Below are 17,976 nucleotides of genomic sequence, written 5' to 3' on the forward strand. Positions count from 1 at the left end.
CCCTTCAGATCCCCCCTCGCCGCTACGCGTCACCGTCACACGAAGTCGGGCCCCCATTGGCGTCTATGTGTGGGGCTCCGAGTTACATATAGCCACAAATATATACATATGTATATTATGCATATGTATGTGGTTGTAGCCGCAGGCACACGTATCACAATTTCAATAGACGCTAATAGAAGGCGATTTTTCAGATCTGCTGTTGCCAACGTCAAGTGGGCTGTGCTCGATCAGAAATCAAAAATAAATAATATTTTCCACTTGCAAGCGCCGCAAATAAACAACAAATGATAGATGGGATGAACTGCTGCGTGTGCCGATGATCGAAAGAAAGTTACATTTTGATTGACGGCTGCACAACAACAGCGAATGCGAATCAATTGAAATTGAACTCAAATTGCAGATGTCGTGACGGAAACGGAAATAAGCAACTAACGGTTTTCGCTTTGAAGGCCAAAATGCAGCCCTGTGTTAAGATCCTCTCATTTTTTCAAAAAGAGTACAAACAAGTGGGTCGCAGAAATCTAAAAAAGATTGCAAAAATCCGTTGATACTACATTTGAGTATTATGCTTAGCTATTATTTCATCAAAACAGACAAAGCAAAATATATATAGTTTTTGAAGTTCCATAATGATAAGGAAGGGTAAACCAAGTAGACTTTGCATCTCAAGCTATACTGAACCCAACAGAATTCATTCACAATATACATACATATGTTTGTAGATTGGTACGCACGGAACTGCTCTCAACTGGATTCTGACGTCACAATTGAACCACAATATTTTGCAAAGTCCAATTTCGCAAACGCATCCAGACTACTCTCGTACAGATAGATGTACTAGCCCCGAGCAATCGACAGTCCAGAGTCGTGTGCATTTCTATACGTAATCATCTGATCGGGGATTCGATTGAACCGACAAATCTCCCAATTAATGGGGAAAACTGCGCACCAAATGAGTTCAATTGTCGGGTTAGCTGATTTGGAAGATGGGCGTGTGGCCATTGAAGCCTGACATTTGCATTAATCTTAATTGATTAATAACGATTCAAGATCAAAGCCATTAGAAGAAATATCCGTAACAACATGAGTGCAACAAATGCAAATTTGAGCACAATACATAGGAGTTGAAGGTTAAACATAAAATAATAAATAAATTCTATAAAATACAAAGCAATTGTTTTTCCATAGGCGGAAAACAAAACAATTTATTCTTTTTTCGAGGGATCTTTTATAGTCAAGTTGCTTGACTACAAGAATCATATCTTTTGCTATGGAATCTCTGTGGCCAAACTGTTAATATCAATTAAAAACTAAACTAAATGAGTCTACACTTTAGAAGTTTCAATGGTTGGCAGTTTTGTTAACCTTTTCCTTGTCGTCACTATCGTTCTCATTATCATCGGTCTCCTGATCCTTATCCGTGTCGGATTTGTTATCGTTATTATGCTGCTTTTGCTCCAGAGCCTTTTGGGTCGCGCGATCTTGCTGTGATTTTTCCCAGGCCAGCTCAAAGGGATACTCCAAAGGTTTCAGTTCATCAGGGCACTCCTCCTGGTTCGGAGGCAGTGGCTTGGCTAATGGAAGCGCCACGCGTGTGGATCTGCTCCAGCTGAGCGGCAGTGTGGACCTCTGAATTGAGACCAGTAATAAACTCAAACAGCTGCTCCTTGGTGTAAATGTTGGGCAGGCCGCGTCGTTCAAAGAAGCTAACAATGTTGCCGCAATCTCTCATCAAGAACTCCAGGGCACTGGGATGCTTCGGTTCGACACTCTGGGCCACATCAATAAACCAGCACTTACCCTCGAACCAGAGTATGTTATATTCGCTCATATCGGCGTGCACCAGCTTAGCCTCATTGTACAACTTGTGCATCGCGGCCACAATCTCTTCGTAGGCGCAGCTCAGCTCTGCGTCACTCAGGCGGGCATCCTTTAACTTGGGCGCAGCGTTGTGATTGTCACCGATGAACCGCATTACCAGCACGTGCTTCTTCAGCACAACGACATCTGGAACGTTTAGACCGATGGCTTGCATCCTCATCAGATTATGCATCTCCTTCTCCGCCCACATGTTGATGATCACCCGGGTGGTTTTGCTTGCTAAAGCGGTCCTTGAACCGGTAGTCATCCTTGATGTATCTATCGCGCTGCTTGAACTCGTTGAGTGTGGTTTTAAAGATTTTAATGGCACACTCCCGGGGCAAAAGCTGCGGCGGAACTAGCACACCACTCTGGTGACCATGCTCGTTGCTGCCTGTATAATTCGCATCGGAGTTAGCGTGTAAGATGACCGCCTCTTTGCCTGTGGATATGATGCCGTTAATCTGCTCCAGTACTTGGTTATTGATCAGCTTGTACAGCAGCATACGAGTGCCCGCATCCAATCCCATTTCTGCGGTGGCCACTTTTTCATGTTTGTCGGAGCGACCTCGTCGAGAATGGGCTCTTAGTTGGTTGAACACCTGAAAGGTAGGTTTAAGTCTTGGTATCTCTTAACACTGGTCACTTCTAACCTTGTTGGAGAGTTTCATGTCAAAACCGGCAGCATCGCCGGTAGGAAACTCCGGTGGAAAAGACATCACCCGCTGAGCATTACGCACGGCGCAGAGTTGCGGATCGTGCTTTGTTATCATCTCGCCCTCCTTGTTAACTTTAAAGCCGCATCTTGGTATAGAGTCAAGCTGTCGTTCGTTGTCCTCGAACCGATCCCAGTCGTGCTTCAGTTGCTCCAATTCGTCCTCCTCGTAGTCATCTTCGGCAGTGTCGTGCAAGAACTCGGCATCGCCATCGCGTAGGAACTTATTGAGGGTAACAGTGACCTTGGACTGCTTGTTTTGCTGCCGCTCGATGCGACGCAATTCTTCATTGTACTCGTGATCGAACTGGGACTGCAATAGCTGGGCTATAACTGCATCGCTATCTTCAGGCAGCTGAATGTCTCCGAAGGTTTCCATCGACGTTTAAGAAGCGCAGAGTAATCCTCCCATTCCTCCGCATTACTTTGGTTTCTAAGCGAACTAGGAGCTGGCGAGGAAGATGCCTCCGTCCCCCAAACAGGTGATATATGCTCATTTGGTTTTTTCAGCTTCTCCGTATGGCGCTGCAGCTCCTTGTCGTGCAACTTGTGGGCATATTGCTCCGACATTATATCCGCCAGATTTACCTGCTGCACTGGATCGCTGCTCTTAACCCATGGTGACGACATTCTGCACAATTGAAGGACAGTCAATATACATGGAAATTTGGTGCTGTGATTCGACAAACCTATTGGAACTTGGCTTGACGAGATGGAGTTCTATGTCGGTGGTAATTGTGGCAGTTGACAAACAAGCCCCTATCCAAATCCTGACCAGCGGCGGATTGCAGGTGGACTTCGATGTGTCCGCGGTTGATGACAAGTGAGATTTGTGGCACTATAGATTCCCAATATAACGGGGAGCCAATTGCACCCTTGTTGCAATAATATTTATATTGTATTTCACCAAACAATGCTTTTTCCAATTGTTGTTGAAATGATCAGCCTATAAAAATATCGAACTATCGCAGACCGATAGACCCGATAGTATTTGATTAACGTCTCAAATTATCGAAAGCTTTGCTTACATTTTTGTAAACCTTATTATAGATATATTATACTATAATTTGCATACTTAGAAAACGTGATATTTGACTAATTTAGGAAAAAGGCAGCAAAAAAATTCGCTAGCAAAATCGTTGCCACATCGTCCGTTCTAGAGCGACGTTGCCAGAAGCAGTTTTCGATGCCTGTAATCGATACTTTTTGTTGTAGTTGTACATTTTTCGCCAAAATAATAATAAAAGTGAAAAATTTTTTTTGTTAATATACGTTTATTTGTTGTACAAAGGAGAAAATGTTATTAAACTGATTGGCCGTCCCAGCATTTTCGTGACCCCCGCTCCAAAAACAACAAAATAGAACGGCCGCCAGCAACAACAAGGTGCAGTAAATATTCAGTGCGCTGGTAAGAAAGATGGAAACAAAACGAGAGACCGAAAAAGCAATCAAAATAGAATTCCGAATTTAGAATATGACAGACTGAAAAAAATTTTCAATTCGAACGCATTGCCGCTGCTGCTGCCTGCCTCCCTCTTCTTCTTCTTATTCTCCTCCTCCTCTTCATTCTTCCTCTTCTTCGCCAGCCAGCCGCTGTGGGGGGACATTGGGGGTCAAATGCAGAAGATCGGGGCTGAAGATTTCGTGAAATTGTGATTTCTGAATTCGTTCCTGTTAATTTGCGACTGCCCGACTCAAAGAACACACACCAACACACCCATACATCCGCCTTGCATACATATGTACATCCGCTTTTGGCCGCCTGTAATTATGATTTTTATTACTCCTGCAGCGCCTTCTATCGCCTTCTTTAACCGCCAATTGCACCTGCTCCTGCCCACTAACCAAGACAAAAAGAAGCGATTACTCCAAGCGCCAGCGGAAGTGAAATGATAAAGTCCACCACGAATCCACAGGAACAGCGTCTGCCACGCCCCGAGGATCAGTCGCCAGCGCCGCCGCCGCCCCCCTCCTCAGCCACCTCCACCACCGCCCCTGCCACCCCCACGCACCAAGTGGCCACCGTGATAGCCAACATGGACACCCTGAAGACCGCCTTTCTGCCCAATCTCAGCATGGATCCCAATGTGCACGTGTCGCCGCACTATTGTCCCATGTGCCACCAGCAGTTCGAGCGGCCGCAGCATGTCGCGGATCACATGCAGCTGTGCCACGGGATAACGCTGAACGCCCAGGGAGCCATCGCCACGCTGGACGGTGGCCATCCGCAGGCACAGCAGCACCCCAAGCTCAGCCACCCCTGCTTCAATTGTGATGAAAAGTTTGGCAACGCCGTCGACCTGGACGAACACCATCGGCTGGCTCATCAGACGTCCGCCTTCCTGGCCCGCTGCCTCATTTGCAGCATCTATGGCATCCACTCGGCCACTCAGCAGCCCAACGAGTACAAATGCACGCAGTGCGGCTCCATTTGCACCACCGCCATGCTGGCCGCCGGACAGCAGGGCTTTATGGAACAGCAGGAGGCGGCGGTGACGCCCGACGACCAGCTGCCGTCGATGGCGCCCCGTGATATGAGACTGACGCCCCGAGGAGCAGCACCACCAGCAGCAACTGCAGGCGGAGCACCACCATCAGCAACAGCACCAACAACAGCAGCAGCAGCAGGAACTGCTGGAGCAGCAGCAGCGTGAAATGCAGGAGCAGGCGCAACAGCAGCAGGTGCATCATCACCAGCAGGATCAGGATCTCGCCGGCGACCAGGTGGCGCTGAAGGTGCCACCGCTCACCGTCAAGCTAAACAAGAATGCCAACGGTGGCGCCATTGTGGCCCACCCGCAGGTCATTATCAAGGAGGAGCCACTCAGCCTGAGCGATAGTGGTGATGTGGTCAACTCTGTGCCCGTCTATGCCATACAAGCCAATCCCGGTGTACCCGCTCCGGCCAGTTCGGGTGTGCTAGTCGGCACGCAAACGGTGGCCGCCGATCTGGCGCACAAGATCCGGCACAAATGCCCGGATTGTCCAAAGACCTTCAAGACGCCCGGCACTCTGGCAATGCACCGCAAGATACACACAGGCGAAGCAGAGTAAATCCATTTTATATGCATCTTACTGACTGTGTATTCCGGCAATGATAGCTTTTGACAGCCACCATAAACGCTATAGTCGTGTAACTGGCATTTGATGATTTTATAGATATTTTAATGATAGTAGCGTCAATTTACTTAAAGCAATACTTGCATAACTAACGTTAGAAGTGATGTGATATTGTCGTGTAAAGAATCTATAAAATATTGGTAGATATAGTTATAGACCTCAGCTTAATCTCAACAAGATTAAGTCTCTTTGCATCTAGGGAAACATTCAGTTACATTGTTTTAAGATAAGAGTGGTTCCTAGATCATTGCCGGAGTACCCGTTATTCATTCCAAGGCCTTGCCCGCTCCAGCTCAAAGGGAACCACGTTCTGTTTGTGGGGCTCCCTTTGCGTTTGGGGCTGCGTGATCGCCGAGCTAACCCCAATAATCTTACCACTTGTATATATATTATTTTTGATTTCCTTCGGGCCAGCTGGACGCATGGGCGCGCCCTCGAAGCTCTGGGACGAGGCCCATGCGTTCGTGTGTCGTTTGTTTTGCAACTTATTTTTAAATCGAGTGTTACTAATAATATAATTTAAATTTCTTTCTTTTCTCCCGCGCCCACACTCTCTCTCCTCTCTGTATCTTTCTCTTCTCCGTTTCTGCGCGGTATTTTGTGAATATGAATATGAATAATTCTTAACTCTCGAATCTCCACTCTCTCCGAACCGCAACTCCGACAGCGCCACGCCCAAAGAACGCCCCTACACGTGCTCCTACTGCGGCAAGTCCTTCACTCAATCGAATACACTAAAACAGCACACTCGCATACATACAGGTGAGAAACCATTTAGATGTGGCTATTGTGGCAGGGCGTTCACTGTTAAGGATTACCTGAACAAACATTTAACGACTCACACGGGTGAGAAGCAATATTTTTCAAATCAATTCAGTCAGTCAATCAGCTCTCAATCAACTCAACCAATCAATCGACTTTTCAACCAATCAATCGATCAGTAAATTATCACCTCAGCGTGATGAGAAAAAAGCAATACTCAAAAAAGAGAACCTCTGTATGCAAGTCCATTCCCATTTGCCATACACAAACTCGCTCAATCTCTATCAATCAATCTCAATCAATCAGTACCAATATCAATCTCTCACCACTGCCAGTGTCCCTGCCGAAGCTCAATCACCAGACTCGAGCCGCCGCAGCGCCTGCGCAGAAAAACACGTCGAATAAGGCGGCAAAAATTGCCAAACCCAATGGTCAAGATCAGGATGTCGCTTGCTAAAGTGTATTCTATTGAAATTACATTCTAAATAATCGGAAACCCAGAATATAGTAATTATAAACGACAACCGTTGTGAGAAGTTGAGATGATCAATGTGAAATCAGTGTGCAATTTAATTAATAATATAACGTTCCGATTACATGTGCTTCTATAATAAGATTTTCATCTTGATTGCTTCGAAAAAGTTTAATTTAGATTATAATCAATCGTCTAGTTAGAGATTCTAGTTAAGCAACTATGCGATTTCCAGCAAGTGACAATCGGGGCCTTGAATTTTTGCCATCTTTGATTAGCGACAAATAACGAATAGTATGAGTCACAGTTTACATACCCTCACAGAACGAGAAAATCAAAATCACAACTATTTATGAGCAAGCTTTCTGTGAGGGTAGCAAAGCAAAATGATAATCCAAATCCGTATCGCCCGCCGCCTCATCTCATTACGTAATAATATGTCTCTAATGCATTTTAACAACACCAACCAAATATATATACACATTTAATATATAATCTATCTCTAGTTTGATTACGTGCAAACCCTATTTGATATGCATACATATCTACTGTACCCACACATCCACCACTCACTCAGTCAATCAATCAAAACAATCAAACCTTTGGTACTGCACGCACCAAGCAAACTGGCCAAGTGCTAGCGACATGTGCTAACCGAGTTCCCAACTTTCTCCGTTTCGCCAATCGTGGCTGTTTTGCAGGAGAGAAGCCGTTTCACTGCGGGTACTGCGAGAAGTCCTTCAGCGTGAAGGACTATCTGACCAAGCACATACGGACGCACACCGGCGAGAAGCCGTACACCTGTCCGTACTGTGACAAGCGTTTCACGCAGCGCAGCGCCCTTACTGTGCACACGACCAAGCTGCATCCGCTCTAGGGAAGGCCGGGCGGTGGCCGCCAGATACCCGTTCCTGCCCCAGCCGCTCCTCCTCCTCCTCCTGGTGCGCCGCCGCCGTTGTCCGCCGACACGGATACAGATCCCAAGAAGCCATCTGCAGCGGCTGCGGCATCGGCTTAGGACGCTAAGAGCTGCAGCGGAAACGGGATGAGCAACCCAAAATGAAAGACCATTTCAAAGACGAGACACACTCACGTACATGGGTGTTAACTGCAGCGGATGCAACGCAACCAACGACTGGCAAATCTCTTCGCAGTGCTGCTAGATTAAATTACTAAATTAGATACTTTCATTTCGGTTAACAGAGAAGCAGAAACACAGTTGTACTAAATTAGCATACAGTTCGTAGAATGTTTAAGTTATTGCAATCGATTTTTGATTCTTATTATTATTTGGTTATGTAGATGTTTTGCAATTTTATTTTTATACACCTATGTATATCGTATATAATATTTTGTTATTCATTGAGATTTTATATGGTGACTCCTTAGCGCACACTCACTTACGCGCGGCGCTATACCTACACACCGAAAAAGCTACACCACTACACACGCGCACACATATATTATTTATAAAGAGAGAGAACATATTTTTACTCATACTTTGTGGCAATATTATTTTTACTACTTCCTGAAATTGTTTGTAAATGTTACTGAAAGCAGCAAAACAAAGAAAGGTAAACTCATGTCTACGCGCAAAACTTAAATTATTTTTATAAATTATACATCTATTTTATTCGAAATCAAAACAACACAAAATTATTTATTCTACATAAAAAATGTTTTCAAAATTTCGACTCGTAGTGGAAATGGCGAAGGACCATTGTAGTCATTTCCCAATTATTTGCACACGAGCAGGATCTCGTTTGTTTTGGCTTTAAAAATTTAATTACTTTTAATTAACTAAATGATCTAATCATTTTAGCTTGTTTTTATTGATGAATGTTAACCATTGTTTATTTTTTAAAATAATTAAGTTGAAAAGCGCTGCTTTTGTTTGTTAAACTAATCTAAACAGTGAGATTGTATAAAACTAAAAAAGAAAAACGAAAAACATAACTAAGAAATTAATTTTACAAAATTTGCATTTTTTAACGCAAGACAAAAAGTATTTAAGGCAAATCGAAATGAGAAATCTACGCTAACGCAACACAGCTTTATGCGCCAAACTAGAAGATTAAACAAATTTAACATAACGATCTACATAATTGATACTTTTGATAAAAAGAAAGCTTAAAGTTGTTTTTGTAATGTATATAAATGTGGATTCATCATTTTTAAAACTACTTAAACGCGTTTTTTAAACCAGCAAATGATTACTTGCAAGAGTTGTACGTACTAAACCAACTAAAACTGTAGCAAAACCAAAAACCATGTACATTTTTATAACATAGTGTTATATAATTATAAAGTATGCAAATATATAAACCTGTATCTAATATTAATGCATAATACACTCAAACAAATTGTCTACCTAATGGCACATAGCACAGCAACAAACGATGCGCAGCGCATGTAAAACCAAAATAAATTCTAAGTACTAAACTATTGTAATTCTTTAAGTTTTAAATAAACCGAGATGAGTTGACGATCAAAAGCAAACAGCTAATCCAGAAAAAAGCGCCTAACTAACCGCAACACTGACAAAAAAAACAATTAACTCTGCTGTAAGTGATTACCAATGAATGAATCATGTTGAATGCGATACGTACTAAATAGCGACTAACTATTAGTATTAGATCTTAGCCACGAATCCAAAAACGAAGCCAGACAACAGACACACAGAAACACGAACATAAGCAAGTGAGTAATTAGAAGTTAAATTGTAAAATTTATTATTATTAAATATATAAATAGATATTACGAATATAAATGTATGTACTTGCAATCTAAATTTACGTGACAAAATCTAGCAAATATTCGAGCAATATTTCAATTAAAATATATGAAAAGGAATTATATATACAAAATAAAGTCCAACCATGTAGAAAGATTATACATACAAACCGCACAAGGTCGTTTGGAATATAATATATATATATTATATTTAGGTGGATGAGTACCCCCTTTTTAGGTCTGTCGTAAAAATACAGGAAATGTTTGATGATTAGTTCAGTTTATTTAGGGTTTGTTTTCCATTTTAATTACAATGAACGAATATTATGAACACTATCACACTTTCAAAATGTATTCGGTTTCTTTTCCAATCGTTTTTGTAGTTTCCTTTGCGCTGAGCCACTAATTTAGTTTTTCTCTCGTTTTTGTTTTATTGTAATGCTGATTACACTCATATATATGTATATATATTTATATATAATATAAGTTAGTTATATGTTTATGTATATGCCATAAATATTTTTTTTATACACACACTTTTGATCAAACGCAACCAAAAGTTGGTTTTTTACTTTTTTTTATATAATTAATTATCATTTGGGTTTTGCCTTCATTTTGTTTTAAATGCTCAATTTGTTGCATGCATGCGTAAGTTTACCTAATTTAACCATTTGCCATGTTTTACTTTCTATATATTTTTTGTAGTGTATATAGATATACTTTTCATAACCCTTATAAATGCCCATGTAACTGTACTATATGTTTTCTATGGACTTGTTTTCCCCCTTCTTTTTTTTATAACGAGCTCATCCAAAATTTATTGCGTACATTTGAAATGTTTTCACTTTGTGTTTTTCATTACTCTAACACGATCTTTATTTCGAGGATATCGAATTTAAGATGCTCTGGATTGGGATCTACAAATTTCGGAGGAAATCAGCTAGTAGTGAATAATACTTGCGACACAGTTTGTTGTTGGGCTAGGTTAAAAAAAAATGCAATGTAGCCTCTATTAAGCATTTTCCTATGATTTTCACTCTCGTTCGGGAACTATGTGTTTTGAAAATGTAACAATTTGCTCTTCCGTCCTCGTACATTGTGTATTTACAGAAAGTCTAGCCCGTTCGGATATTGGATGGGAATGAGTGGAAATTACAAGTACATAATATATAATATATAATACAAATACACTTTAGTTGGTAAGATTAGCAAGACGTAAGACGTACGATAGTTATGGGGGAATTGCTAGTTTTAATGCCTATAAGCTCAAATTTACAACTGATTATTCGCTGATCGAAAGTGATCTCAAGATCTCTAGCAATTTGCAGAGCATTAAGTGGATAGTGTTGGGTTGACTTGAAAGCAAATGGTTGGAGGAACCGAGTGTTAGTAACTGTCGAGGAACTTAGAGGTAAACAAAACGCGTGTTTTAGGATGGGTGTCATTTTTCTTAGTGTATGTGGCCTTGTTTTTACAGTTTATCGTTACCTACACAGGTGGGCTCTGTTTTAACCGCTCTACCGTTTGAACAACTTTGATCTATCAGTGATCCTATCATCGAAATCAATCGAACTCAAGACTGAGAGAAATCAACGGAAATTAAAGTAAAATCGTCTAAAAATTTATCAAAACTTTATAAAACTTGACTGCATTCAAGGTTCTTACTTTACGTTTCATTGAAAAATAAAGTAATGTTTGTTATTGTTTGTGTTTTGTGTGGTTTTGCATCTCCTCTATCATTTTCCTGTCGGTTTTTCTTTCTTCGCGAAATTAAAGTAATTCTTTTATTGTTTGTGTTGTTTGCGCTATATAATAACTATTTCTCCACATATATCTACACATACCAACATGTATCGTATCGTTAATACTTATATACAATTCTCAAAAATCCGCAATGATCCTGCGATTCGGTCTCCTTAGCAAAGACTCCTTACTTGAGTGCGAGACAACGGAGTGGGAGACCATCGAGTGGGAGAGCATTGAGTGGGACACGCCGGATATTTCCGCATAGGTATCCGTGGGTCCTTCGGCACTGCAAACCGAATCCTCGGGCGTCCTGGATGGTTCCGCCTCGGTGATCTCGATGTCCTGATGATGCTTGTTGCTGCGGTGTTTGGCACTTAGAGCCTAGAGAATTGGAGATATCTTAGTGGGGCACTTTGGCAACTGGGGATATGTAGTTTCTCATAGTTTCGTGTGCAATCTGTTTTCGATAAGACTTATGAAGTGCTATCTATGGGACGGACACATGCACACACGCAGACACACAAGCTGGTGGTTTCGGGTTTTATTGGGGGACTTGGGTCTAAGTTTATAGAGAAGTTAAGACAAACGTGCGAGAAGTTTTTTGAATTAGTCTTTTTGTTTGGATTTAGTTACATTCACAACACAGATATTTTAGCGGGTTAGGTTTTAGGTTTATGCTAGAAGCGACCGACAATTCTTACCTTATCCTTGCTGCCCTTTTCTCTACATTGAACATTGGGTGGTTATTGTTTTGTTTGGTTTGGTTGTGGTGGGAATCGAATGTATTGTACATAGTCATGACAAGAACAATGATATTTATAGATGTATTAATAATAAGTGGCAAACAGTACTGAGAGTTCACATTGGAGGATCAATTAGAAGTAAGATTCAAAGGCGGATAGAGAGACTGAGGAGAGAAAGATCTAGGGAGCTTGGGATAGGCAGCATAAGGTTTGGTTTCGGTTTGAAGAGTAACAACAGCAATATCGATCTGAGTCCTACAGCCCGGTCCCCCATTTTGGCCACGTCAATGTCATGTACAGTGGAGCACTATGGCTGGTGGACTACGCTGGCGTTTGTGGTGACCCCGACTCACCTGCAGGGAGAAGCGACGGTGACCCGCCTTGCGTCCACCACGTCGTTTGCTGATGTGCGGATTGTCCTGCCTCAGAGTCTTGTTCTTCATAATCTCCAGTTGGGTGTACAGTCTGGAATCGAAGGTACATATTTAAGGAATGAATACGCCTGCAGGACTGCAGAGATTTGGTTAGAAAATATAGGTTTCCCGTACCTTTTGAGTTCGGCGCGTATGTCCTCGGGGGCTCATTTCGGATATGGTCAGCTCCCCGATGTCCGGATCGCCCAGACAGAGTCCGGCATATCCTCCGCCCAGCCGCTGGCCGGCGGTCGTGTGACGTACCCTTGAAAGCATCCACAGGTAAACGTATTGATAGATCATACGCTAGCGAACGAACCTGCAAGCTATGAAGATGCAACAAACACCGCAAACCACACTCAGGAAGTCAAACGGAAAATGGAGAACGGAACGGAAACGGAAATGGAATCGGAACTCAAAGGTAAGAGAGAGCAAAAACCAAATAGAATAGATCTGTGCTGGAGAGTATATGTGATATGTATGTATTTAGTATGTTTGGTGGGTGGTCGGTGCTTATTGGTTGTGAATGTTTGTGACTCTTTGAGGGTGCTGGAAAATGAATCAAAAGAAACAAATCAAATTAAAAAAGAAACTCAAACGGTAAACAAGATGAACGATAGCTATTAGAAGACTACTTAGATAGAGAACTTCAGTTTAAGATTGTTCAGTTGAGGCACAAAAAGACAGAGAAAGTTACAGTGAGGAAGAGTCTTGGATACACTAGTTTGGAATTTTTCTGGTATGCATATTGGAAATTTTGAAAGGAAAACCGATTTTTGTCATTTTTGTTTGTAATTATATGTTGTGTTATTTGGTAAGGTCATGCAAAAATCAACGTTAAACATGCAAATTAAATGGCGTGCTTATTGAGTTCAAGTTTAAGTGCAATACATTCAGGCCGAAACAATAAGAGCTAAAAAACAGTCAAACATTCTCTGTTTTAAACGAGACACACTTGCAGCAACTCATAGCTTGACTAAAGTTTTAATTCAATGTTAGCTTAATACTAAAATTATGTTAATTTTCTCGGTAAAAACCAGAACAAGAACTCAAAATATAACCATAACCAAATGAAATATTCATTGTTTCGGCAAAGGCAACCAAGCTTTCGAGTGGGGTTCCCCATTTTATACTTTTTGTGTTGGCTAGTTATTAACAAAAAATCGTTTCCTCAACCAATGTCAATACCAAATACGGATTTCGATGACTATAATGGACGACCACGCCCGCGACAGACAGCACAAAATGAACTGGTGTGAATACTCTAAGCATAATTATTATATTAATTTGATGCCCGACTTGGACACAACATTTCCTAATTACATCTATATCTCAATGTGTGAAACACAAAAGCGTACTCGAACCAAGGAAACCAAAGCAAAGTAGTAAATGAAATCGCTTCGAACTCAAATACGTTACCTGCTTGTGCTGATACCACAACTTTGGCACAAATATCAGACCCAAGGCGAAACTATTCGTCAGCTGGGAGCGGATGAATAGGGCCAGCAAGATGGCGCTGGGACTCATTTCCGGCAGGTAGACAAAGCGCAGAAAGTAGAAGCTCGACGAGACCAGGAACTCCAGCGTCAGGGCGGTCACCAGGAATTGTCGTTCCTTAAGCGGAACGAAAGGAAATGACCGGTTAATCACTTGACTTTATTGGCATTTGCTGCCCTAATTTCCCGTGTACTTAGGTAATCATCTAAGGCAACCTCTTATGCTTGATTGATAAATAATGATCTATCTCTTAACAAAATTCATATTGGCAACCGATTTGAATGTACATCTTACCCGGAACTGGGTGTTGGCATTCCGACTGGCGATGGACAGGTGCAGCCCAAAGCACAGGATGAGCATCTCGCTGGTCTGCGTGACCAGCTCCCATTTGAGCGGATGGCAGGTGTTTGTGTCCGCCTCCCTGAGGCTCTCCAGCTGCGCACTTTCGAGGAGGTCCAGCGACGAGGCCGTGAACGCGGCCATGTAGCAGATGACGGCGAAGACCATGGTGCCCAGATACTTGAGCAGATCCACGTCCCGCAGCACCCAGCGATGCGCCTTGCGGGTGCGGAAGTCCACCAGGTGGCGGTACAATTTCAGTATGATGGCTCCGTAGCAGGTGATGAAGCCCAGCTCCCGGAGCCAAGGCTCCAGAAGGCAGCGCTCGGTGGATGCGGGAAAGAAATGGACGGCAACCTAATGGGCAATATGTTAGTGACGACAGAAGTGGGGACTGTCACAAGAAAGCACTCACAGATGCATAAAGTAAAACAATGCCCAGCAGTATCGTCTCCAGCACAGTCCACATGCCAGACGCAATGGCCTGAAATGATGAAATGATTACTAAAAGTTCCCTAACCATATGACAGTATCTAAACTGTATATGTACCCTTGCACTTTCTCTGCCGGAAGACAATCACGCCGAGGACGATGCAGCACAGGATGCAGGCGCCCAGGACGATGGCCACCAGGAGGCGCAGGCAGGCGTCCACGTTGAGCACCTCCTCCTCCTGGAAGGTCAAGCAGACGCCATTGCTATCGCAGTTGGTGCATCCGCCGGGACACGGGAATGCACGAGTAGTTGTCGTAACCCTCGGACAAGCTCCACCCGATCGCCACGGAATCCCTGCAGCGTGGAATTGGGCAGGTAGTAGGATTCCCGGCAGAGACAGGTGTATACGTCACGGGTGGCGGCGGGTTTTGTTTTCGGTGAGCAGGCAGAAGGTCGTATTCCGATCGCAACTAAAGAGATATTGGTATTATATATTTTGCAGAACTAGCGTCACAAGTTAGCGGATAAAAGTTTGGCAATAACTCACCCGTGGCGGCGACCGAAAACTTCCTCCAGGCCATCGTTGCACACATCCTCATCGGCGGCATGAAGGCAGCCGCCACAACTCTGAAAGTATTTACCATAAATTATAAGTTGTGCCATCCAGCTGCACATTGATGCGACTCACTTGATCCTGTGCTGCGCTGAAGGATATGCGAAATGGCCAAAGCCAGCGACGCGTCAACAGGTTGCAGTCGCGGAAGGGAGCCCCCCACTCCTGGGTGCCGTCCGTGCTGTTCCAGGCCGCACTGTAGTCGAGGAAAACAATACATTTATGGGCAACTTTCCAAGATTACACGGCTTATGGTCTATTCAATTAAGCGAGGCACATATTTTAGGCAAGCTCCGGTGCTTATTGAATTAAGTTGGGATTATCTTTCAGAGTAATTAGTGATTGCATTAAAAAGCTATAAGCTTACGATAATTGACTTGAATTATTTAAAGCGTTGAAAATAAACCTACATATGCATATTGCTAGAAAACGACAATTTGCGTTTAACAGGCATATGCAAAATAATGTAGCATACTTTTTGGGGCGCCGCTAGTTTTTCTAAAGAACTTACCCCAACTCCCGCCAGTAGGAACCCAAATATGCCTTATTGTGCACCTGATCAGGAGGTATCTGCAATAAGTTAAGCCGATTAGCTCGTGGCCCCCATTATCCCTGATTAGCGGGTGCATACCGTAACGTTATCCCTGAATTTAACGACCAACCGTGTGATGCTGGCGCGGCGATGGCGAAGGCCAGGAGATTGTCGTCCTCGTTGAGGGCGTAGCTGGCGATTCATTGGCCCGGCGACTCACCTCCGCACGTGTCGGCTCATCGATGGTAATCGGTGGTGTTGGCATTTGGGAATTGCCCGATAAAAATTTCAATAAACTGGCGTGCGGCATCCTCGGCGATGTCGGTGTAGTCGTAAAACTGCAAAATTTATAAAAACAGATTATTTGGCGGAGTGTCATAAACATACAATTTAAATTATATTTAAATGCGGAGTGTCATAAACATACAATTTAAATTTATATTAAATAGCGGAGTGTCATAAACATACAATGTAAATTATATTAAATGCGGAGTGTCATAAGCATACAATTTAAATCATTTTAAATATCATTTAAATTGATTCTTAATCGAATTTGATTTAAATATCGTATCAACAAAAGAAGTGTCAAAAAGTATAATTTCATTTAAATAAAATTTCACTCTGCCAACTAAATTTATTTCTACCACATATATAGAAAACTTAAATGCCTAAATAAGCAATTTAAGTGGCAGTTCTGGCGGCGGAAAACGTGGGATTTCTTATTAAAGATGTTTTCAGAAATTCCGAAAAATTACGTATACGCATTGGCCGCCACGTGATTAAGTGACCATGCGGCACTGCCACTTCCCCCGACTGGGACCATTAATTATTCACCCGGCGCACAGGACACGTTTCACAGCAACACCTTGTGGCAAGAGTGCGAAAAGTTTTGTTCCGTTCCTACTGTGAAATAATAGGATTTAATGCCCTCACCGGGCTGTGGGTCTGCAGGAATGTTTTTAATCCAAGTTTGCTCAGCTCTTAACCGACCAAATGCTTGTACATAATTTACACGTTACAAGAAGCTCTCGAGATCTACGCACCAAAGTGAGGGAAACGGAGGGGGGCAACTTTGATGACATCATTATGGCTTTGGGAAACAAAAGTAACCGCACTAAGGGCCATGAAGGGGAAGCGGGGAAAAGGACACGTTGTCTGGGCGTGAGTCATGTAGTTGAGCTGGCACCTTTGGCTTTTAAAACAAATATTTCCCATTTAGCTGGGTTTTCGTGATGAGCGACCACATTGCGTATACGCCACCGAAGCCCCCAAATAAATTGCCAACAAGTAACATCGATACACAAATGTTTGTGGATGCTCTCCCATGTGAGTGTGTGTTTCCTTTTTCCCGCAACGTGGGCCAAAATTTACACATCGAGGCAAAAGCAATCAGTATAAGGTACCAGGAGAAATGGCACGAGACTTACTTCCAGATAAAGCCATTATGTAGTGCTCCTAACACTAGTGTGCAGCCATAATCATAAACCTTTTGGATACTCTTTCATGCTAGAGAAATACAAGTAGTTTATAAAAGATGGAAAGTGATCCCATATATTAAAAAGTTTATAATACATGAAAGTTTGAAACTTATTAAGCAAACGTTTGTAGTTTTACAACATTATTTAGTTTTCACCCTACAAAAACATGGAACTTTAAATTATCCCACAAGAAATCTTGAAAATAACAGAATGTCTTTATTACCGACAAATCCCTTTGATATCCTTTTTCCAAATGCCCGCAATTACACATACCCTCACACTCACGCCACTCGTTTTTCAGGGTATAAATGTATGGGGAAAACACTTGTAAAAAGCGGCAGCAGCCACAAACACACACCGATGTGTGTGCAATAAACATGCATACTTATGCAAACACGGCCGAAAACAAATGCGCACGTGTGAGTGTGTGTGTGTGTATTTGAGCAACTATGCCAAGAGTCTGGGCCACACACACTCAGACACACATGAGCACTGAATCCTGGCTGCCAAATGAAAT

At 42.6% G+C, this 17,976-nt stretch overlaps 1 protein-coding gene and 2 pseudogenes across 1 annotated transcript; 1 reads left to right on the forward strand and 2 right to left on the reverse strand.

Annotated features, from left to right (window-relative positions):
* Positions 1-1,160: 1,160 nt before the first annotated feature.
* On the reverse strand, positions 1,161-3,505 carry LOC113564230 (annotated as a pseudogene).
* Positions 3,506-3,795: 290 nt separating this feature from the next.
* On the forward strand, positions 3,796-8,382 carry LOC113563701 (chorion transcription factor Cf2-like). Its single transcript, XM_026979818.1, is given in 5 exon segments — positions 3,796-3,986; positions 4,371-5,124; positions 5,126-5,628; positions 6,366-6,460; positions 7,634-8,382. Coding segments are annotated over 4 exon segments (1,431 nt in total). The 5' UTR covers positions 3,796-3,986; positions 4,371-4,467; the 3' UTR covers positions 7,810-8,382.
* A 3,164-nt stretch (positions 8,383-11,546) lies between these two features.
* On the reverse strand, positions 11,547-16,319 carry LOC113564231 (annotated as a pseudogene).
* Positions 16,320-17,976: the final 1,657 nt, after the last annotated feature.

Source organism: Drosophila erecta, unplaced genomic scaffold (assembly GCF_003286155.1).
Source record: "Drosophila erecta strain 14021-0224.00,06,07 unplaced genomic scaffold, DereRS2 tig00000058-arrow-arrow-pilon, whole genome shotgun sequence".
Lineage (NCBI taxonomy): Eukaryota > Metazoa > Arthropoda > Insecta > Diptera > Drosophilidae > Drosophila > Drosophila erecta.